Source organism: Festucalex cinctus, chromosome 13, assembly GCF_051991245.1.
Source record: "Festucalex cinctus isolate MCC-2025b chromosome 13, RoL_Fcin_1.0, whole genome shotgun sequence".
Classification (NCBI taxonomy): Eukaryota; Metazoa; Chordata; class Actinopteri; order Syngnathiformes; family Syngnathidae; genus Festucalex; species Festucalex cinctus.
The window spans coordinates 1833085-1856771 of NC_135423.1; the positions used below are offsets into that span (position 1 = coordinate 1833085).

Consider the following 23687-nt stretch of genomic DNA (forward strand, 5'->3'; position numbering starts at 1 on the left):
TTTATTTCACATTTTGATGGGAAATAAATCCTATTTTTATTCATTTATCCTCCTTTTGCAAGGTGACAGCGGCACACCCCCCTGATGAAGCAATGACGTCAGCAGCGCGTCTTGTGCGCAACTCGGAGACACAAACTTCACTTTGAGGGGTCACCGCGCACGCGCGGGGCTCAACCCGCGCGTCGATATTGCGATCGGACACATTTGAGGCTTTAATAACGGGGGAAAAAAAGCGGATAAAATTGAGAGTCGAGTGGGCGTGGCAACGGGCAGGAGCCATCTTTGGATGCGCGGGCCTTCAGCAAGTGCACATTGAGAAACAAATCAAGTCCACGTATGAGGACCGATGAAGGATTTCACACTCAAAATGGACTCTGCACTTAAAATACACCTTCGTGCTCTTTTATTGGTTATGTTATGTAATAACTAAAATATATATTTTGTTATTTTCTAAAGAAAAATAAAGGACACCATGTTGACTCACTTGTTTCATCCTTTATTGACCCTTAGCTGCTGTACCTTAGTTGTTTTTTGCAAACTAGAGAGGGAAAAACGTTGTTTTATCATCTAATAATATATGAATATTATGCCATAGTGTTTGTGGCATGTTCCTTACATTAATCAGTGTTCTTATAGAACAACTATCATTGTCATGAGAATATGAATACAATGATGCCATATAAGCACCCAAGGCAAGTTTTGGTATTTTTGATTAGATTTTTTTTACTGTCATTATTGTTATTAATATTATTAATAGTAGTGCTTAATTATTGTCAGTGGAATAATGTCTTGCAGGAAATGTGAAATGGTGTTGAAACTTGTTATAAAAATACTGTTGTATTTATAAGGGAAATAAATATTTTATAGTTAGTTATCAATTTGTGATTCATTTTACTTTCAGGCATAATATTTTGTTGTCCGGCAATCTAATGCTCTGTATTATATATTTTTTTCCATGCAGGGACGACCTCTCTCTTTCCCCTTAGGTGATGAAATGTCGCCCCTTGCTGGTCAAAATCAGAACATCGTCTTTTCCCGAACCCATCAGACAGATTTTCCCCATCCGGTTTGATTTAATAAAACGTCATCTGCAAGCTGTATGATGATGCATCATATTTAACTTCGAATCCCATTTGCAAAAAATGTAAAAGCACCACTTTTAGGCACGTTTTACCCTACATGGATTTAGATAGAATTAAAGCACAACACTGCTGCAAATATTTTTGTTGAGGCATTTTTCTTTCATTAAATGCAATTAAAGAGAAACAAAATTTTAGTAAACATCACAAAAGCCAATGAACGATTTTGTGGAGCTAAAAAAAAATAAATAATCTAATGTCAGATTACTTAATCAGCCGGCCACAACCAAAATATAAAAAATTTGTAATTTCACAAGCAGTTCTCAAATGAGCAATGCAGCTTGTACGGGGAAATCGTCCTGGATGTCATTATTTGACACACAACTTAAAGTTACGGTTTGTTTAATTATTATTATTATTATTATTATTATTATTTTAATCATAGACCGAAAAACATGTTAAATACGACACAAATTCACAATTACTGGTAACACAAATAGATATGACAAAGATTAGCGTCCTTATAATGTCATTAACTGCGCAACGCAATGCATTCTGGGAACAATATATATGCAAAACATGCGATTTAACACGTCCAGAACTCAGTGTTGCATTTGTATTATTATTATTATTTTTTGTAACAATATGATGACAGTTGAGCTCCGTAATTTAGGGCTGGCCCACAAATGGCGAAAACCTGCGTATAATTGACGGCAATCGTTTTTCAAGTCATATACCGTTATTGCACCGATGCGGCCCACTTGGTCATATTTTTTCCTCCAAGTGGCCCCTGAGCTAACATGAGTTTGACACCCCAGTTCTAAATTTACACAAATCCTTAACTTTTCTCCGTGGACCTCACTGGAAAATTTGTAACTCAACTCAACTTTATTTATAAAGCGCTTTAAGAACTGACAACTAGCTTTGTAGTTCCATGATTACATTCTGTATCTAGATAGGTATCACACATAAACTTAACATATTCAAAGGTCCCGACAAGCCCCGTAAAAATACGCTCTCATATTCGGTGACGTCAATCATCATCATATGAAATATGCTCAGGCAGTAACATGCAGAAAAGTTCCTAAAAAAAAAACAAATTCTGATCAGCAATGATCAAAGTGACCTGAAGTTGCAGCATCCAGACAGCAAGCAAAGAAATCTTGTTCTGAAAAAGGGAATATTTTGAAATGTTTAACTCATTCACTGCCAATGACGACTATAGACGTCAAAAATCCAAGCAAACAGCCAGTGCAAATTTTGACAAGAAATTTGAATTTAGTTTTAGTTATTCATTGTTTTCATTCGTAGTTATTAATCATTGTTGTTATGAATAACAACGATGACAACAATTTCATTGCTAAGTGCTACCATTGTGCGTCGAACGGATTCCTGTTACCCTACAACACGGGCGTTGACGTTCTTGTGATCGGTCTTGGTCTTACTGAGACCACATACTGGGTCTCGGCCTCCAAAAGCCAATTTTAGTCGACTAAAATTGCGCTTTATTTTTGTTGACTAAAATTGGATTAAAACTAAAATACAATCAGGTGACTGAGTTATGACTAAGGCTTTAATTAAATTTAGTCAGAAGACGATAACTGAAACTAAATTAAAATGTATTTATTTTTTAATTAAAATTTTAATTTTAATTTTTTTTTTTTTTTTTTTTTTTCAAAATTAACACTGGCTGTTTGCTTGGATTTTTGACGTCTATAGTTGTCATTGGCAGTGAATGAGTTAATGATGGTGGACAGTGCAATGCGTGAATGAATTATTTGAAACTTTTAATCTGCTGTTGAATATCATCCACAAACTGCAACCTTTTGTTGTCTTTTTACGTTGTGGAGACTCGAATCTGTCACCGTGGGGCTAATTGAGATGAGGTCCATCCGAGTCACAGATCTCTTCAAAAAAATACTCAACGCGAGCGCCAGTCAGTAGGCCCTCCGGAGCTCATACGGCGACCAGCAGCTCACGCCGTCCTCCTTATCCCAGGAAGCGTGAGCCTCCATATTGAGAGGCAGACCGGCGTGGCCGTCCGATGCCGCCTCTGCGACCATCTTGGGTGCCAAATCGTTGTTCACGTAGGGAGGACATGGGAAGGAAGAGGGCGGAGCCGCGAAGGAGTTGCTGGAGGTTAACAGGTGGTAGTGCGCGTCCTCGAGGGGGTGCAGCGCGTAGGGCTGGCTGCCGGAATCCGGGCCTTGGCCTGGCTGGGGGGGGCTCCCTTGGGATTCTGGGCTGGGCATGGATGACGGATTTGTGACAGAAGCCAAGTTGTCGGAACAGAGATCATCCACCTGAGGAACTGCTTCCGGAATCGACTGCTCCCATGAGTCTCTCTGTGGGTGAGAAAACAAGACTAAGACCAATATTTTTTTTCAACAAGGTGCACAAGACACTGATGAGTAAGGGACACGCTTTTGGTTTATTCAGTAGTAAGGATAAACGGGATGGAAAATGGATGTGTAGCAGAGACGACGAATTGCTGCACAGAAAACGTTACAAATGTACATTTCCTGCTAATTAGAGCTGCACCATAAGAGAAAAATACTGCAGCATCCAGTACTTTGAGATTCATTTTCTTCTAACTTTCATGTTCGTTTTAAGTTTTGTTTTTCATTCATTTTCTGTAAAATTTCTGACATTTTTGGCAATTTTTTTTGTGGACATATTGTAATTTTCTGCCTCTGTTCTTTTTTTGGGAGATTTTATGGCTATTTTTTATTTTTTTTGCTACCAATTTTATTACATTTTTTTTTTTTGCAATTTTGTGGGCATTTTATTTATTTTTTAAATTCTTTTGTTTTTGACATTCTATGGTTAGTTTTTGAACATTTTCTTTGGCTTTTTTTTTTTATTCAAATCTCAATTTTTATGGCAATTTCATAGGAATTCTTATCTTTTCAACATTTTGTGGTTACTTTGTGGACATTTTTAAGTAATTTTAAAAAAACATTTTCATCTACCTTTCATCTCTCTTTTAACTTAAATTAACTTAAAAAATTTGATTTTTAACTATTTTATTATATCTTTTTTAATATAAATTATTAATTTCAAAAATAAACATGTTAATTTTTTATTTTTTTTTGCTACCAATTTTATTACGTTTTTTTTTTTTTTTTTTTTTTGCAATTTTGTGGGCATTTTATATTATTTTTTTATTCTTTTGTTTTTGACATTTTATGGATCCTTTTTGAACATTTTTTTCCTTTTGGCTTTTTCAATTTAAATTCTTTTTTTTTGGCAATATCATAGGAATTTTAAGGTAATTTTCTGCTTTTCTTCTTATCTTTTAAACATTTTGTGGTTACTTTGTGGACATTTTTAAATAATGTTAGTAGTGGTTTATTTCAATTGTACAATAATTGTAAATTCACAGTAGCTAAATGGAAAATTCATCTGCATTACTTTCACAATAAATTACTGTAAATTTGTGCATTACTTTTACAGTGGACCTTGTTGGAATGACGTACAGCAAAATATTGTTTTTTTTCCCCCTAAATATTTCATAGGAGTTACTTGGTTTTGCAGAGTTAGGAAATGCAACATTTCATTATTTCATGGCTCTCTTTTTGTCAAAATGGCACTTGTCAGCTTCTGTGCTTAAATTCTACTAAATTCACACACACACATACAAAAAGATTCCTACCATGTATACATGTGATGACTCGCCACTGAAGGGAGGCAAAAGCGACGATATGGCCGAAGAAGGCAGGAAAGTTCCCCCGGAGCCCGAGAAGGTGGCGCTGGTGTTGCGGTATTCACTGAAAGCGTCCGGGTGGTAGGTGTCAATGAGTGAGAAGCTGGATGTCTCGCAGCCCAGCGGCCTGCCTCCAAAGGCGGATGGGTACGCATCTGGTGAAAACTGCTTGGTCGAGGGAGCGAAGTCTGAATCCGATATGAAAGGACGCCTCATACCGTAGTAGCTGGGTAACATGTGAGACCCTGTAGGGAAAGAGTGGTACAATTTTATGGACTCATTAAAAACAAGCCACTCAAAAGCTTGTATGAGACTGTTATAACATTACTCCACCTAAAATTTAGCAATATGTTCGTCATTGTGGTTTTCAATGGAGAACGTATATTCGCAAATTAGACAAAAAGTTCATACATCCAATTTCTCTAGCATCTGTTCTCTTTAGCGTCACAGCTAAGATGGAGGCTAGCTTAGCTGACATTGGGCAAGAGGCGAGGAACATGCTGGACTGGTTAACAGCTAATCATTTTAGTTTCCGTTATTTAGCTTCATGCGGATGTTAACATTAAAAACCACTATGAACGACTCAGAAAGCAAACTACGATAATAAACAACACAAGTACAGTTCTCCTAATATTTTTGTAGGTGTACCTAATGTTGTGGCAGGTGAGTATAAAGTCTATTTTGGGCCTTCAACGATTCAAGTTGTGTGTTTTTTTTTTTTTTTCTGAAAGGATGATTTCCTCACCTGACATCTGAACGAAAGAAGGTGGAGTTGTTGAGCCACTCTGTGAAGAAAAAAAAAGAAGAAAAAAGACACATGAATGACAATGAAATACTTTTTGGCTATTGACAATAAGCATGCTACATGTTTTCTTTTTTGTACCAAGCAAAGAACTCCATCGAAAACACAAAGAGAACTCCACTAGATCTCCCAGAGCCGCCATTTTGACTGTTTTCAAAATTGGATTTGTTGTTACTCTGTTTACATACATCCACAATGTTCCACGTCTTTTGACTTTTCCTCTCTCTGTATACATATCATGACTGCGCTGCCATTTTATTGTATTCAAAATAGAAGAGTATTTAGGAGTAATTACTACTTTACCTCCACACCTGTCAATTTGACTGCTCTATTGATTTCAATGTACATCTTTCGCGTTGGGCTTCCGTAGCAACTACCATTCAACGCGGAGGCATTTGGCTTTAGATACAAGCTAGATTACTATGTTGGGGGGGGGGAAACAAAACAAAAAACAACTATACTGGAGAGGAGAACTACACAGCTACATTTTGAGAAGCTGACAGAGGGTCTGACGAATCACAATGAGTGGTCGCTGGATCGCTCGGCAGTTTCGGACAGCATGTCCAAGACCAGCTCCCTATAAAGGAGCCATGTATCGCGTCACTGGAATTGGTGACGCAGCTCAAGGTAGAGTGTAAAAGCTTATAGTAAAAAAAATGCGCTCCTAGATGTGATAATCAAAATTAATACACCCATTTTCCACAGAAAAGCAAGAGAGGGGTTTTATTAGCGACTCAAAACAGCGAGTAATAACCATATTGAGCAATTACTATTATTATTATTATTATTATTATTAGGCGGGAGTGCAAGCGGTCAAAATGACTGCTCTGGGAGATCTAGTAGTTGTTTTAGAAGTCTAGCAGTGCTAGTGTTAATTTAGTCACACTTAGTCACATGTAATTTATTCCGTTCTAATTTGGAAAAAGTATGACTTTATTAGGCTAGTTGATGAGAAAAAAAAATGTATTTGGGGAGTTACTGCTTACTGTATGCCATTACATTGGTATATTTTTGGTTTAAAAAAAAAGTAGTAGTAGTAGTAGTAGTAATAGCAGTTGTAGTAGTACTAGTAGTAGTAGTAGTAGTAGTATTAATAGCAGTACTACTACTACTACGTACTATTACTATTACATTCTGGTACAGTTATGGAGGTCTACTATCAACTCCTATGACTACTAGTACTACTACTACTACTACTACTACTGCTGCTACTACTGCTATTAATACTACTCCTATTACTACTACTATTAGTAGTAGTACTATTACTACTACTACTACTACTACTACTACTACTACTACTACTAGTACTACTACTAGTACTAGTACTAGTAGTAGTAGTAGTAGTAGTAGTAATAGTACTACTACTACTACTACTACTACTACTACTACTACTACTACTAGTACTACTACTACTACTAGTAGTACTACTACTAGTAGTAGTGGTAGTAGTAATAGTACTACTACTACTAATAGTAGTAGTAATAGGAGTAGTATTAATAGCAGTAGTAGTACTAGTAGTAGTAGTAGTAGTAGTAGTAATAGTACTACTACTACTACTACTACTACTACTACTACTACTACTAGTACTACTACTACTACTAGTAGTACTACTACTAGTAGTAGTGGTAGTAGTAATAGTACTACTACTACTAATAGTAGTAGTAATAGGAGTAGTATTAATAGCAGTAGTAGTACTAGTAGTACTAGTAGTAGTAGTAGTAGTAGTAGTAGTAGCAGTAGTAGTAATAGTACTGCTACTACTAATAGTAGTAGTAATAGGAGTAGTATTAATAGCAGTAGTAGTACTAGTAGTAGTAGTAGTAGTAGTAGTAGTAATAATAGCAGTAGTAGTAGTACTAGTAGTCATAGGAGTTGATAGTAGACCTCCATAACTGTACCAGAATGTTAACAACATCATTACTGCTCTCTTTTAAAGTGCTTGATCATGTGGGATTCCTTTGTTGTGTGATCAATATACCTGCTCCATATGGAAACTAAATGAATTGAATTAATAACCAGTTATGGTACTTCCGAGAAATACAATTTGATCATATCAACTTGAATTAAAATGTTCATAAATATTCCATTTGTCAGTTTCAAAACCTAAAGACTGACTTTTAGCCGCATGTGGGGCAAAGACAAGAGATATGCTCTCTTGTTTGCATATTGCCAACATGAAAGAGTTGATGATATGAAGCCCATGTAGGCTGGGAGGCAAGCAAATTTTGAGGACAGAATTTGAATGTGATTTGCCAATGCTAAGACTTCCTCTTATGGCCCAGGTACGGCTCAGTGCATCTCTGAAGGCAGAGTATGAAAATCAGCATGTTTAAGTTCAGACAGCGAGCGCGCGGCTGTCTGGTTACGTGACATCATTTCTTTGGAAAATACAACAAACGCAAACAATACTATGTAAAAAAAAAAAAAAAAAAAAAAAAAAAAGCAGAGATTTTTGGTGGTAATATTCCCATAGAGTTAAGGTTTTTATATTGCATCCTGAATGTGTGATTGTTTGCTATTTAACTCATTTACTCCCAATAACGTATAAATCCGTTTTTTTTAATGTTCTAAGTGTCTCAAAGACGTATTTATATGTTTTTTTGGTTTTTTTTATGCTAGAGCATACAGAAGACTTTGATGCAGCCTTTCAACTGCAAAGAACGGTTGCAGAAATGGTAGTTATTACACAAACGGCCAGCAGGTGGCAGCAGAGCAAAGGAGATCGACCAGGGCCATGTAGAAAAAAAGCTAAAAAATTACTTAGAATTTTAAATAGCTTTGTGAAAACTGATGAAACTTAGCTCTTTTCTAATGCTAATTGCTGCAAAACGGAAACAGATAGAAACATACTTTTTTTTTCTGATGAAAGAAGAGACTTTAATCTTTCTTTTGATAGGTTCCATGCTTTTATAGCAATTGAACACAATATTCTGCGGGCCTTGCAAAATCAGTCCAAATCCAGTAAAACAGCCGGGAGCGAATGGGACTGCTTCTGTGAAAATGGCGGCGAGTGAATGAGTTAAAAAGTTGCGTTTGGAAAAGACAACATCCATAATCGTCCCGACTATAGTCTGGCGCTTTTCCCAACAGTGGACAAGTCACTCTGTGGTCAATGTTGGCTCTGCACTCTCTTTTATTCTCGAGGATAACGGATGGTATAAATTGACATAAAGGCATGGATGGCTTTCCTTGTAGTACTCTTGTGTGTGTCACCTTTTGTAAACATCAAAGTAAACAGTGAAATGAAAAGGCACTCAACTTGTAGACCAAATGCCCTCACACACGCACATGTTGGCTTGCTCTTTAGCCCTCGTGTTTGACCTTATATAAAGGATAGAATATACTCGATTATAAGAAGACCTAACCACATAGGTTGACAGTTACTATTCAATGACTTTGGCCACCTGTGGCAGTTACAGAAGGAAAGATGATTTCTTAGCAATGACAAGAAATGGCTGAAACTGCTCTAATAAACTGTATAAGCAACACGTATTGGTCTAAATATACGGGAAAATTAGAATATTGTGATAAAGTCCATTATTTTCTAGGGATGGAACAATATTCTAATATCACCATACGATATTATCACGACATGAAGCTCACGATACGATAATTATCACAATATTGTGGGGAGGTTGGCGATATTTAAAAAAAAATCACAACATTGTAAAAAAAAAAAGAAAAAAAAGAGCTCATACTAAAAAACAACAACGCAATATTGTGCTTTTTGTACATAAACGTCGCTAATGCAAGCCCACATTGAGTTCCTCCACATATTGACTCGCTTCAAAACATTTTACAATCCCCTTCATTTGACAATTAGTGTATTTTAAACATAGAAGGGCCAAAACATACATCATAAAAATTAAATGCACTAAAAAAAACTAGCCACAGAGGGTGCTATACCTGCAAAAATGGAAACCAACCTGACTGTTTTTTTTTAACAGATGTGTGGCTTTTAAATATTGTAAACATGACACCTGTCTTCTCATCCCTGTTAACTATTTTTTCATGGTGTCACTTGAGGGTCTGCTACACTTCATACTCATACTCTGTGCTCAGTGCAAACAAAACCCCTACACCACCGAGCGAACGTTCCCTGCGCACACTCTGCCAATGAGAGCGCCACTGCCCCCTAATGTAGTGGAGGTGCAATTGCACTTCATTCTAAGACAGTAAAAAAAAGAGAAAAAAATCAAAATAAAAAAGCATGTTCCCCAAGGTCAAATGCGCCCCCCTTGATGAAGCCTCGCGCCCCCCTGGGCGGGGTGGGGGGGGGTCGCCCCACACTATTTGAGAAGCACTGACTTAACCAATGGTTAAAGCTATAACCGAGTTTTGAACAATTGGGCCCGGATTGACTACTTGCGATTACATTTCTTATAGTTTCTTGTGAGAATTTATTGTTCATTTGATTTTCAGTGAAAATTGTACTGTCCCGATTTGTCGTTTTGAAAATCTGGTCACCGCAATCCGTACCTTACAGGCAATTTCTCCTCTTTACTTTTGAAATGTGGTTAGTAAACTGTAAATACAACTCCACATGGGAAGGTCCAAGCGGCGATTCAGACCGTGAAGCAGGCGTCCTAACCGCATGCTCACTTGTGTCGCACATGAGCGGAAATAAAAAGCATATTATATTCATTTCCTGACTGATTGACTCCAACATAAAAAAAAAACAAAAACAAACAAACACTGTCCTGCAACAACATTCTGTCAGGTGGTTTGGATGGGAAAAAAACAATCGAGAGTTTGTCTGCGGCCTGCGCAAGACTCGGGTACAATACAGGCCGCAGGTGTGTACGGCTCAAACTTTGCATAGGCAGCCACCTTCACCGGCTTTTCACCGTCTCGCTACGGTACAGGTGACCCGTCCGCCCGTTCCCACCCCCCACAGAAGGTTTTTGGAAAGCACGGCCGCATCACTATGGTTAGCATTGTACCAGTGTTCTTTTGTTATCCTCTCGGCGCCGCGCTTCGCTATTTACAGATCGGCTTTGTAAGCAAAAGAAAGCTCAGGGGGGTCGACAACGGATCAACCGCGGATCGTTTAGTCCGCGTAAACGAGCATGAACGTCAACAGAAGGCGACATATTTCAAAAGGCCACCAGCAGAATGTCAACTGCGGTCGTGACGTTTGGACAGAGAAAACAAATGTGAACAAAAAGCAAAGTTTTTTTGTTTTTTTTAGAATGTTGTACTTTACTTACAGTGTATCTTGGCCCGTTTGTCTGTCGGGAACGTTTTTCTGCCAGCAGGTCTTTGACTGTGTGCTTGACCCGGACGCCCTGGTACACTCTCTTGGAATATTCTACATCGGGCAATGAAACAGTGGGGATTAATAAATAGATACTTTAGTCATCTCCAAAATCAGCAAGTAAAAAGACGCAAAACATGTGTGTGTGTGTGTATGTATATATATATATATATATATATATATATATATATATATATATATATATATATTAGGACTGGGAATCTTTGACTGTCTCATGATTCGATTCGATTACGATTTTTGGGTCTACGATTCGATTCAAAATCGATTCTCGATTCAAACAATTTTCGATTCAAAATGATTTGATTGACAAATGATTTCTGCTTCCATTTACAGATATGCTCAACATTGTCATGATCGACTCCAGTCTGCTTTTCAATACAAAATGGCAAATAGAGACATTAAAGTGTCTTTTTTTTAAATTTTTTAAACATTTATTAATTTTGTATTGTAAGTGCCTTTTTCCACAAAATCAGCATGTGGGCTACAACTGCCTTTTTCCCTTCTTCTTCATTTCTAATTTAAATAAAATAGATTTTTGGATATTAAATATCGATTAATAAATGAGAATGTCGATTTTTTTTTTGGTACACCCCTAATATATATATATATATATATATATATATATATATATATATATATATATATATATATATATATATATATATATACACACACACACACTACACAAGGAAAATTAATAACTAATTGAGAGTCGTGTGTAAATGTTATGGAAATTGTCTTTGGTATAGTCAGTGCAAATCGTATGCTAACTGGACGTACAACTGAGGTTTGCATGGATATTGATTAAAACTAATTTGATAAAGATAGCTAATTTTGGAATGTTAATATTATTATTAATATTAATTAATAATAATTAATAATAATAATAAATTAATTAATTAATAATAAAATTTTGCACAATATTTTAGACAAGGTCCACATATGTAGTTATAATAGAGAAAATGTAATCATGGAAGAAAAAAACAAACAAACTAATTTGTACGTGTACGAGTAACCAACACATAACGACAAACACAACAGAAATGATTCAGCCCCAAGCATTTAAAAGCATAATGCAAAAATGATGACATGCACATAATAGAAGTAGAAGTTGCCTACCAGCGTCCATGATGCCGTTCAAAGTTCAGCGTGACGCACGCCCAGGCAGGCCGCTCTCGTCTTCTGCTGTATTTGTCTTACAGTAAGCGAACCATCGTGAGTGGCTTGCCCCAGTGAGGGCTTTAACCACGCCGTCGGGAGGGCAGGGACGCGGACAACATGTCGCCTTTACTTCATCGCTGCACATATCAAGTGTGAGCTTTTTAAAAACCCATTTGTTTAAATGCAAATGTTTGGTAAGCACGTTATTTTTTTTTATTTTTTTTTTGAACTATTTGCATCCGCATTCAAGATTCTGCGTTCGAATCGTTGCTTGCACGGCAGTGAGCTCGATCTGTGACCATGTTTTTTTTTTGTTTTGGAAATGACACGAACACCGGGTCGCACTGATTTTAAATGCTCTTTTTAGATTGATGTCACGTAGGATTGGGTTGAGAGTAGGGATGTAACGATATCCAAACATCACGATATGAAGGTTACGATACGAAAATTATCACGATATTGTGGGGGGGTTGGCGATATTTAAATAAGATCTCAAATCACAATATTGTGGGGAAAAAAAGGAGCTCATACTAAAAAAAAGCACAATATTGTGCTTGCAATGCAAAATTAATAAATGTAAAAAAATAAATAAAAAAAAAGACACTTTAATGTCTCCATTTGTGAAGTCTGCTGCGATTGGCTGGCAACCAGTTCAGGGTGTACCCCGCCTACTGCCCATAGCCAGCTGAGATAGGCTCCAGCACCCCCCGCAATCGTTGTGAGGAGCAAGTGGTTCAGAAAATGGTGGATGGATACTATGCAGTCTAAACATGAACAATAAGCTTAATACAGAAAATCAGCACATAAAAAAAAAAGCACATACAGTCTTCAAATACACTTTTTCGGGACCCGTCAGCCCTTCTTTCGGATGTCAATGTTGCAAATGATGTGATGTGATTGATGTAAACTGTAATGTGTCCGAAAGGAAAAAATGAATAAACTAAACTAAAACTAAACTAAACTAAACTGTGGAACTTTTTCCGGACAAAAGCCCTTTGACAGAATTTTCACACTGAATATTTGTGTGAGGCAATTCATCACTCTGCTGCCCCGAGCAATGTTTTACTCAAATTGATGTTCCAATGATTTGTATAAAACAGTTTGAGCAAACCAAAAAGCAAATGAGCCTTGTGTTGATTCGTGGCAGGAGGAAATGGAACAGCTGGTGGCATGGTAGGAATGACGCTTCGCTTCCATCTGACACTGGAATCGTCACCCGGATAAACCCGATTTGACTTTGTAGGTGTTCAAACCATGCAGGTCAGTCAGCAACGGTGAAAACCCAACTAAGACATTAACCAGCTAGCAAGACGACATTGAATAAATAAATGTTTGATTTTTCCATCCAAATCATCAATATGGTTGACATGGAAATTTCCGACAATAAACAACATTGTTCTATGGCAGTGGTGTCCAAACTACGGCCCAGGGGCCATTTGCGGCCTGCCGTCCATTTTTTTTTGTTTTTACATATTTTTTAGATAAAATATTTTACAAAGGAAATGATTAAGAGAAAAGAAGATGAATAACTAATTATTCAAAAAAAATCAGAGTCCAAATTTGTACCTTGTCAAAAAAAAAAAAAAGAAAAAAAAAAAAAAAGACAAAAGGTAGATAAAAAAGTTTTTAAAATTACCTAACAATGTCCAAAAACTACAAAATGGCCAAAAAGAATGGTAAAAGCAGAAAATTAGCATCACATTTCCTTGGAATTGCCAAAGAAAGCGTTCAAAAAGTAGCCATAAAATAAAAATGAAAGTCAGAAAATCACCATAAAATGTCTTTGGAATTGGCAAAAAAATAAATAAAGTCAGAAAAGAAAACATTTAAAAAGTAAAGTTAACAAAGATAAAAGAAGAAATCCCCAAAATTACCATAAAATGTTCACAAAAATGTCAAATTGATTTAAGAAAGAGCGGGAAAGAAAATGCTCAAAAAGTAACCAAAAAATGTCCAAACACAAAAGTATCAATCCTGAGAATTATCATATGTCCATGAAAATGTCAGAAATTTGACAGAAGGGCAGAAAAGTCTAAAAATGTTTTGAAAAAAATACAATACAATACAATACAATACAATACAATACAATACCTTGGCATTTATATAGCAAGGTAACTGTGATTTCAAGTTGTACGAGGCTTAAGTCAGTTTATCAAATAAGGGAATACAAAGGGAAATACTCCTACTTTATAACTTAAATAAAGGGGTTAAATTACTTTTACCAGAGTTAGTTTTCAATTTCAGTGTGAGTAAGTAGCACCAATGTATATCGGGGAGTATAAACTGGCTGGTTTTGTAAGCGTCAAGCTAACTTTTTTTCAGGAATGTTGCCATCAGGACAGCGCTTGCACATTTTGTCCACTAGACAGCAGTGAAAGACAACTTAATATAGATAGTAGCAATGTGCTGCTCTTCAAGTCTGGAGAGTTGACAGGGTCATATAAACAGACTGGAACGTTACAAACGAAATTTACAGACAAAGGGGAAAAACAAACGTTGAAATCAACAAGCAGGACGAACTGTTGTGAGTCCTGTCATGTCAAAATGACATGACAGGACACATTTTTCTTTTTTTCTTTGCTAGCTTTGTTCGACAGTTTTACTCATCCCAGATACTTCCTGGTCATAATTCATCACAGGCTGCGTCTGGTCGCTAAATAGTGACTGATGTTAGTCAACTTTCCAGTTTCAAGAAACAACAAACTGTGCACAACTTTCACTCTTATGATTCCCCCCCATTTTACTCATAAACAGAATTAACACGTTTGTTACTTACACAAGCCAGCATTCTTTATAAATTTATCTGAGGGGAAAAGTGTCACCATTGAACTCGCATGACCTCAGGAAGTAGAAAGCAAGGAACAGGAAGTGTGGAAGGAGTTCTAGAAAATAGAAATTGTGGCAATCAGAACAAAATGTAAATGGAAACAAAACAAGAAAAACTCAGTTGTATGCAAAAAATGACGTTTTGAGTTGTACGGCCCCATTTCAATCCAGTTAAAAATGTTTGGAATTTGAAGAAAAAAAGAAAAAAAAAGGACCCACATGTTATTTCCCTGCCACCATTTGGGGATAATATGTTTCTTATCACAGTACACGGATCTTTGGATTAGTGACTGGAATTTTCCAAGTGGGGGGAGAGTACTTGGCAAAGAGCAAGAAGCTGTTGTGAAGTCAATTCTCCACTCTTCTTATGCCTATCGTGTACATATAGGGATTAAGCTCATAAAACGGAATTACATAATGTCATGCTTTGGTATGTGTCCGAGCCTCGCTTTCATTCTCTCTTGGAAGACATCAGACGTTGTCATAGTTGAGAGCAATACTTTGAATTCTTCAGAAGGTCTGGAAGATATATTTTGCTGAGTGGGGGTAATATAAATGTTTATTCCAGCGCTGTCTGCGCACATTCGCGTCACCTTTGCACGAGCTCGGACAATCAAATGAGAAAAGGGGGGGGGGAAGAAAAAAAAGAAGAGAAATCTTTGTGATTTGGCATCGGTTTGATAACTTTGTGATCAATGTATTTGGTAAACTTGCATAAAAGCTTAAATTCGAGATTGTCACGGTTTTAAAAATCAAGACAATTTAACCAGTTAACATTTAAGCACCTTTGGTAGTACAATCATAAAAATAATAATAATAATAATCTCAACAATGTCTTCATTACACTCCTGAGCTCAACTGATTTTGCCTAACCATTAGGGATGTCACGATACGGGCAATATCGTGATATTAAAACTGCCACAATATCGTCATCGTCATGTTCACAATATTTAAAAGGAACACATTTGTTGAAAAAGTCAGGTTGATATCCATTTGTGCAGTTCTCGCACCCTCGAGTGGCTAGTTTATTAGTGCAATTTAATTTTCATTAAGGATGTTTTGGCCTTCTATGTTTCAAATCTATGCTAATTGTCAGACGAAGCGGAACCTAATTTGCTTGTGAAGCGAGTCAATACACATTTTTTTTTAGCGTGAGCTCTTTTTTTTTTTTTTTTTTTTTACAATATTGTGACCTTTTTTAAATATCGCCAACCTCCCCACAATATCGTGATAATTCGCGAGCTTCATCTCGTGATAATATCGTATCGTGATATTTGGATATCGTTACGATCCCTCGTGGCGAATATAAGTGTTCTATTTACAGTAACAAATGTAGTCATAACAGCCATCTGTATTCCATTTGAGGTATAAACCGGCTGTTTTCAAACCAAGGCCACTCCTGACGTCAGCAATATTGGCGAGAAACCTGTGAACATTCCTGAGATGACGAGGGATCCAGACGTACGCTCATTTCCCCGCCGCCGCTCTCCCGAGCTCATGTCGGCCGGGTCGACACCTTCAGCCAGTTAGCAGTCAGCTGGTTCTTTCTTTTCACGCGTTCACTTTTTTGAAAATTATTTAGATAATTTGAATGATTTTGATAAATTCATTAATCAATTCATTTTACATGCAACGTTCTCTTTGGGGCAGCACATGATTTACGATGAGGGGCGTGATCAACTTATCACCTGCTAATCAAGTGGCTGTAAAATCCTGTGAATAACAAAAGAGATCCCAAATCGTTCTGGCAGTTAGTCATGACACAGCAAGCTTTCTTTAGGTGTTAGTCATGCAAGCGTTTAGAAAAAGTGCAATATTTAAAGGGAAGTCAACCTTCAACATTTCTTGACAATATGTAAAATGTGGCCGCACAAGTGAAATCCCATTTTTAATCATTAATATTACATTTGTGGAATATCAGCTACGCAGCAAAATCTAGCTGTTTTTATCCATCTCGTGGGGGCGGCCATTTTGCCACTTGCTGTCGCCTGAAGATGACATCACAGTTGGTCAGGGCTAAATGACCAATTACAGCTCATCTGTTTTCGGAAGCTGAGCTGTGATTGGTTGTTATTTGAGACCCGAGTCAACTGTGATATTTTCACTTGTCAGCAAGTGCCAAAATGGCTGCCTGCTGATAGTGATAAAAACTGATGAATTCTACTAAACTCATATTGTGTCTCATATGTGTCTAATTGTCAATTAGTGTGTGTGTATTTAGTATCTTGTCTCCCCTCTGTCCGCGTCGATTCATTGTTGCCCCCCCCCCTATTACGCTATCCTTACATTGACTTCAGATATTCTAAGAAGAAAAAAAGTACACGTGAAAACTCCATATGTCGTCTCAATAGGATGAAATATCCCGTCATGTTCTCTGAAGCGCATACGTAGGTTCTGGCCTTCATTTGTGCACACAAATTGACCACAATATGCTGGCTGACACCAGCTGACTACTGGAAAATGTCACAGGTGTCGTCTGCGTTTTACTGTCACTGCTGTCAGGTCGACTTTTCCGTGACTTCCCAGAAATGCAATGGAAAAGGCCGCCATGATAGAATGGAAAAAAGTTATTCAGACCATTCTTTTGATGGTTAATTGGTGGGTTGGAATTCACTTAATGGCTTAAAGAACAGCCTCGAGTCGGCCAAATATTATCGCTGTTTGTCTGTCTATAAATTGAGACTTTTGTCTCGAAATAAAGCGCAGCCGTTGCAAGACAAGAGCCGCATGCTAATGAGGGGAAAAAGTGAGTCGATGCCTTTAATACGAGCAGCACGCGCCTTATGTCACAAATCTGTCCTCATAAGAGCCTCCTTGCAAGCACACATGGGACGATGTTGAATCACTCGCAGCTTATTAATGAAATGATGACACGAATGAGTGAAAAAACAGACCCTGCTTTTAAAACCTGACTTCCAGACAGGACTGCTCAGAGGATTAGTTGGGAAATTGAGACCATTGTTTGACGTCAGCGGTGATGGGGTCCACAGCAACAATGGTGACAACAGTAAAAAAGAAGAAGAAAAAAAAAAAAAAAAAAAAAAAAACAGTGGACAAATACAATTTTGAAACCAGTACAGACCAGTACAACGGCGTATTAGGGCCATGTACCAATATTTTTTTTAGGGGGTTGGAGCAATATGATGAGAAAAAAGTGGCAAATTTGCTACTTTTTAACTCATTCACTCCCAAAAAACGTATTTATACGTTTTTTTGTTTTTTTAGGTGTTTGTATGCTGGAGCATTATGAAGGCTTTGATGCAGTTTCTGACCTGAAGAGGTCGCTTAAAGCAATGGTAGTTATATATATATATATATATATATATATATATATATATATATATATATATATATATATATATATATATATATATATATATATATATATATATATATATATATATATATATATATAATACACAAATAGCTCTAACTAGCACCACTTGTTCCAAGAATTGAAATGGAGAAACCTGTTATACAATGGAATTACACTTGTTTTTCATAGTTTCTTTGGCTACATACTTTTAACAGGCGTGTACATGCAGAAAAACACAAAGAATTATGTTAAAAAGTCCAAATCATGACGAGGTGTTGCGTTTTCATCGCGCAGCAAGAAACATTCAATGTAATATTAATAACACAAAAATGCTACAGTGTTGTGTATTTGGACGAATTGTCTGTGGAAAGGTTTGGGTGGCCAGCACGCTTAACGAGCTTGGAGTATAATGAGAAGATTGTTTGAAAGTACAAGCGCACTGCCATCGCCTACAGCTTTTCCACTCTCGCTTATGTAACCTTATTTTAGACCATTACAAACTCATTCTCCTTACAACATTCATCTTTCAGTTTTTGTTTTTTAACCGTTGGCTTATATAACGTTGCGCCAGGTGTTATGACTGCTCAATGCAGGAAATTGAATTCCCAATCGCTACTGCCACGTGTGGCCCAAAAATGAAACTACACATGCTCCGTTTTTTTCCGTCACGCCCATACTGTGGGCATGATGTCACATCGAACATATTTGAGAGTATGTTCGAACGTCCATGTAGGCTACATGCTACAAAGTTAGCATACCTTCCCATAATGCCACGGGGTATTATTTGCGCATGCGCGAGTGAAAACAAAACTCCATTTTGAACGTTACTTGCAAATATGTTTGAACGTATTGAAACATGTTCGAACATACTCGCCAATATGTTCGAACATACAAATATGTTCGAACGTCCATGTAGGCTACATGCTACAAAGTTAGCATACCTTCCCATAATGCCACGGGGTATTATTTGCGCATGCGCGAGTGAAAACAAAACTCCATTTTGAACGTTACTTGCAAATATGTTTGAACGTATTGAAACATGTTCGAACATACTCGCCAATATGTTCGAACATACAAATATGTTCGAACGTCCATGTAGGCTACATGCTACAAAGTTAGCATACCTTCCCATAATGCCGCGGGGCATTATTTGCGTATTATTTGAAAACAAAACCCAATTTTTTAGGCATTTGGGCCACATTACCAATTCATTAGAAATTAAGTAGACAAAAAACAGTGTTTATTCGTAACTTTTACGATTTATTATGTCTGCCGTTCATGATTTAGGTTTGTCATTTTTTTCATTCACACATGCGCAAATAATACCCCGTGGCATTATGGGAAGGTATGCTAACTTTGTAGCATGTAGCCTACAAGTACGTTCGAACATATTTGCAAGTATGTTCAAACATATTTGCGAGTATGTTCAAACGTGTTTGCGAGTATGTTCGAACGTTTGCGAGTATGTTCGAACGTGTTCGCGAGTATGTTCGAACATACTCGCCAGCCAAAAATGTTTACTACACATTGGCAGCGCTATGGTTACGTAAGTTTTCAATTGTTTTAACTGTTTGTTTGTTTTTTATTCAGATAGTTATTATTAGGGCCCGAGCAGCGACCGCTGCGAGGTCCCTATTGTTTTTGTAAAAATTATTATTATTATTATTATTATTATTATTATTATTATTATTATTATTATTCTTTATTCTCCGCAAACAATCGCGATTTTGGGTACCTAAATATTCACGAAAACTCACCAAACTTTGCACACTCCTCAGGTCCGGCGAAAAATTTGATATTATGAAGTCGTTATAACAACGCGACTCTATAGCGCCCCCTAGCGTAGAAAAATAAAAACCAAGCCCGACACGTTTGAGCTAGAGCAACGAAAATTGGCAGGCACGTGTAGCACCCCGAGACGCACAAAAAAGTCTATTGGGACCATGTAGCTAAAATGTACAGGAAGTGAGCTATGAATTTTTTAATGTCCAATTTTGGCCTATTTTGGCACGATCACTGTGGTCATGCTTTTTCCCCCTTTGCAAACATTTTTCATCCAATTGACTTCAAACTTGGCATTTATCATCTCAAGACCTAAGAGAACAGCTGGGCAAAACATCTTGCCTTTTAGAAATACTATACGACGGGGGCGGAGCATCAAATATTGCCTTTAAAATTTCATTTGTCCAGAAAGAGCAAATGCTTAATAACTCCCATGTTCAAGCTCCAAAAAATCTCAAACTTCTCAGGCAACGTAATAGTCACAGCCTGAAAACATCTATATGACAAAATTCAGTTATACATATAGCGCCACCTAGTGGTTACAATAAATGTCATACTTTACGTTTTTAGCTACTGTGCTGAGCTTGTTGAAGGGATCCATTTGAAAATTGGTCAGAAAAGCCTTAAGATGTTGATCATGCCCCACACCGAATATTGTAACTTTTCGCCAAAGGGCGTGGCCGCTACGGTGACGCAAAGTCTGAAGATTTTTCGTGAAAATAAAAGCTGCATTAACTTGACCGAGATGATCCTATCTTCTCAAAATTTCACACATTTGATGAGAGTCCAGCCCTAAAGACATCTACTGACTTATATTTCATCTAACTGATAGCGCCACCTAGTGGCAATTTTTTTTCTTACGAATTTTCTTCTACGTTTTTCTCCAAACACGTTAACTGGACCTACCTCATATTTGCTCAGATGAGGGTTTCGGCCTTCATGATGTCACAACACGAAGTTTGTGAGTTTTCGCGAATTGCTGTGGGTGTGGCTAAGCGCTGTTCGCCAAGAAAACAACGCCAGTTTTGAGGGTCTAAACATGCACAGAAACTCATGAAACTTGGCACACACATCTGGCCTGGTAAAATGAGCCATATTTTATTGTTGATTGTGCTATTTTTTACAAAAATGACTCAATAGCGCCCCCTAGAAGTTTTTAACAAAGCAGCCCCGGTTGTACGTTTAAGCAAGAACGACGAATATTTTTAGGTGTATGAGGGAGCCCAAGTCCTACAAAAAAGTCTCTTGGACCCATATGCTAAAATGAACAGGAAGTGAGCTATGAATTTTTGAATGTCCCATTTTTTACGATTTTTGCACATTCAAAGGGGGCAGACTTTTGCCCACTTCTCCTACACGTTTCATCCGACTGAGTTAAGACTTGGCCTGGACCATGTCAAGACCTGAGCCAACGACAGGGGGAAAAATTTTGACTTTTCGAAATACTATATGATGAGGGCGGGGCATCAAATTTTGTGTTTCGCAATGAAAAAGGATATGCTTGATAACTCCCCGGTACATGCTCCAAAAAATCCCAAACTTGACATGTATGTTTATCGTCAAGGCCTGAAGTTATCTCTATGACAACATTCAGTTATATATGCAGCGCCACCTAGCCCTTGAGGCATGAAAAAAAAATACCCCACATACGGTATTTTGTACAAAAAATGTACACTCATTCTAAGTGTGATAACTAAGTCATTTATGAATATTTTTTTAGTTTCCACCACTCAAAATGTTCACTGGCATCAGACTTATCCAAACATATATATATTTTTATTTATTTTTGATAGCCTCTATGGACATTAAAAGCAATATTGTGAATGAAGGATATGCTTAATAACTCCACGGTACATGCTCCAAAAAAAATCCCACACTTGACATGTATGCTTATAATCAAGGCCTGAAGGTATCTCTATGACAACATTCAGTTATAAATACAGCGCCACCTAGCCCTTGAGGCTTATATAAAAAAAAATAAAAAATACCCCACATACGGTATTTTGTACAAAAAATGTACACTCATTCTAAGTGTGATAACTAAGTCATTTATGAATATTCTTTTAGTTTCCACCACTCAAATTGTTCACTGGCTTCACACCGATCCAAACGTATGTACGTTTCCATTTTGTTTTATTCATTTTTGATTGCCCCTTTGGACAATAAAAGTAACATTGTGCAATGAGTACAACGAGCGATGATGTGTATATACACTTTTACAAAAAAATACCAATCAGGGCAACTCATTGCCTAAAAATAAAAAAGGACGCTGATTTTTGCAGGTCTTAACAATCACCAAAACCCGTTGAGCTTGACACACACACTGGCAAAAAAATATTCTACATGTAAACGTTTATTATGCTATTTTCAAAGAAATTTTGCTTCCAATATGCCAGTACCCCAATGTGCCAGTACCCCAACGTGCAAGTACCCCAACGTGCAAGGACCCCAACGTGGCCCGAGCTGCGAGGGCCCTTTATAGCTGCTCGCAGCTCTAGTTATTATTATTATTTTTAACAGGATTGCTTTTATTTTATTTTTTTGTTTATTATTTAGTAGTAGTAGTAGTTGGAGCAACTTCCACTATATTATTATTATTATTATTATTATATTTTGTGTGGACACCACAGCACAAACAAAGCACCGAATCGCGCACACACGTGGACGTGCAAGGAGAGATGTCGAGAGTGACCACCACCGGTGTGCTTGTACTATAACTGTTGATTTAATTAAACGTGATCGTTGTTTCTATTATCATATCAGTCTGGGCTAAACTGGCAGACTTGACTAACAGACGATTCCAAATTTCATACATCAATTGTTTGGCTTGAAAGACGCAAATGATGCAAGTGTGAGACACAATGTGAACAACAATGGGTCGAATGGAATTTTGGACGTGTTACATAAAGCTCTTTTGGCAATATAAATGATGAAAAGCTCAATTCCTGGCTGGATCAGGGTTTGAAGAACTGATGTGACACATAAATAATGGGAGGTGCGGCGCCAAAATAACAGTAATGATGTAATTGCAAACACATTTGAATCAAATAGTGAAAATGTTTGAAATGGCAGCGGAAAGCATCTGGACCGTCAGAATCAAACATGGCACAGGCAAAGCAAATGAAGATTTTTTTTTCTTTCTGTAAATAAAGCATGACCTTAGTTCATGATCCTCAAATTTGCATATTGTTTGGTATTTGTGTCACTGTAATTCTGACACGGAAGGTGGGAGAAATTCGTAAGACATGGCCATGTCTTTTCCAATAAAAATCATACAGCACATGCTTTGGCTTAGCCTGGGCTCGTTAGCGTGGGCTGAGGGACGACAATGTGGACAAGCTAATTGTTTTTCCCAACATCCATGCGAGGTTCGCGTCCAGCTTGTTTAAACTGAGCAGCCACGTCTTTGCTTTCTCCATTACAATCAACATAATCAACATCCTTTACCTAAACAATCCAAAGCGCATACATAAAATAAAATAAACAGAAACAGAAAGAAGCCTGCAGCTAAGACAGAATCACATTGTACTACAAATTTTCACATTTCAGCACACAATTCATTTATATACAGTTAAATAACATTGTCCTGCCTGTCTTCCATGTTTCCCTCCACCTCTATGAACAAATAGCCGTGATGTATTTCCCGGAAAATTTATGAAATTTTTTTTTTTTCGTTCATTACCTTCACCAGAGACGCCAACAGCAGTTCTGCCACATGACTGCGTTTCACCAATCAG

The 23687-nt window shown here is 37.3% G+C and overlaps 1 protein-coding gene across 2 annotated transcripts; it reads right to left on the minus strand.

Annotated features, from left to right (window-relative positions):
* Positions 1-2845: 2845 nt before the first annotated feature.
* On the minus strand, positions 2846-23678 carry pou2af2 (POU class 2 homeobox associating factor 2). Of its 2 annotated transcripts, XM_077541307.1 has the most exons (7): positions 23633-23665; positions 14803-14908; positions 11985-12163; positions 10798-10898; positions 5531-5570; positions 4735-5030; positions 2846-3424 (listed from the first exon to the last, which is right to left on the minus strand). In XM_077541307.1, the coding sequence occupies exons 3-7, from the start codon at positions 11992-11994 to the stop codon at positions 3017-3019; spliced, it is 855 nt and encodes a 284-aa protein (XP_077397433.1). In that variant the 5' UTR covers positions 11995-12163; positions 14803-14908; positions 23633-23665; the 3' UTR covers positions 2846-3016. The 2 variants fall into 2 exon arrangements, with proteins under 2 accessions (XP_077397433.1, XP_077397434.1); XM_077541308.1 differs by lacking the exon at positions 11985-12163 and having other exon boundaries at positions 23633-23678.
* Positions 23679-23687: the final 9 nt, after the last annotated feature.

Excerpts from the sequence above, each read along its gene's own strand:
- pou2af2 (XM_077541307.1), bottom strand. Across the intron at positions 5,571-10,797 it reads CAAACGGGCCAAGATACACT|AGTGGCTCAACAACTCCACC; the intron begins GTAAGTAAAGTA and ends TTTTCTTCACAG. Across the intron at positions 5,031-5,530 it reads TTCTTTCGTTCAGATGTCAG|GGTCTCACATGTTACCCAGC; the intron begins GTGAGGAAATCA and ends CTTTCCCTACAG.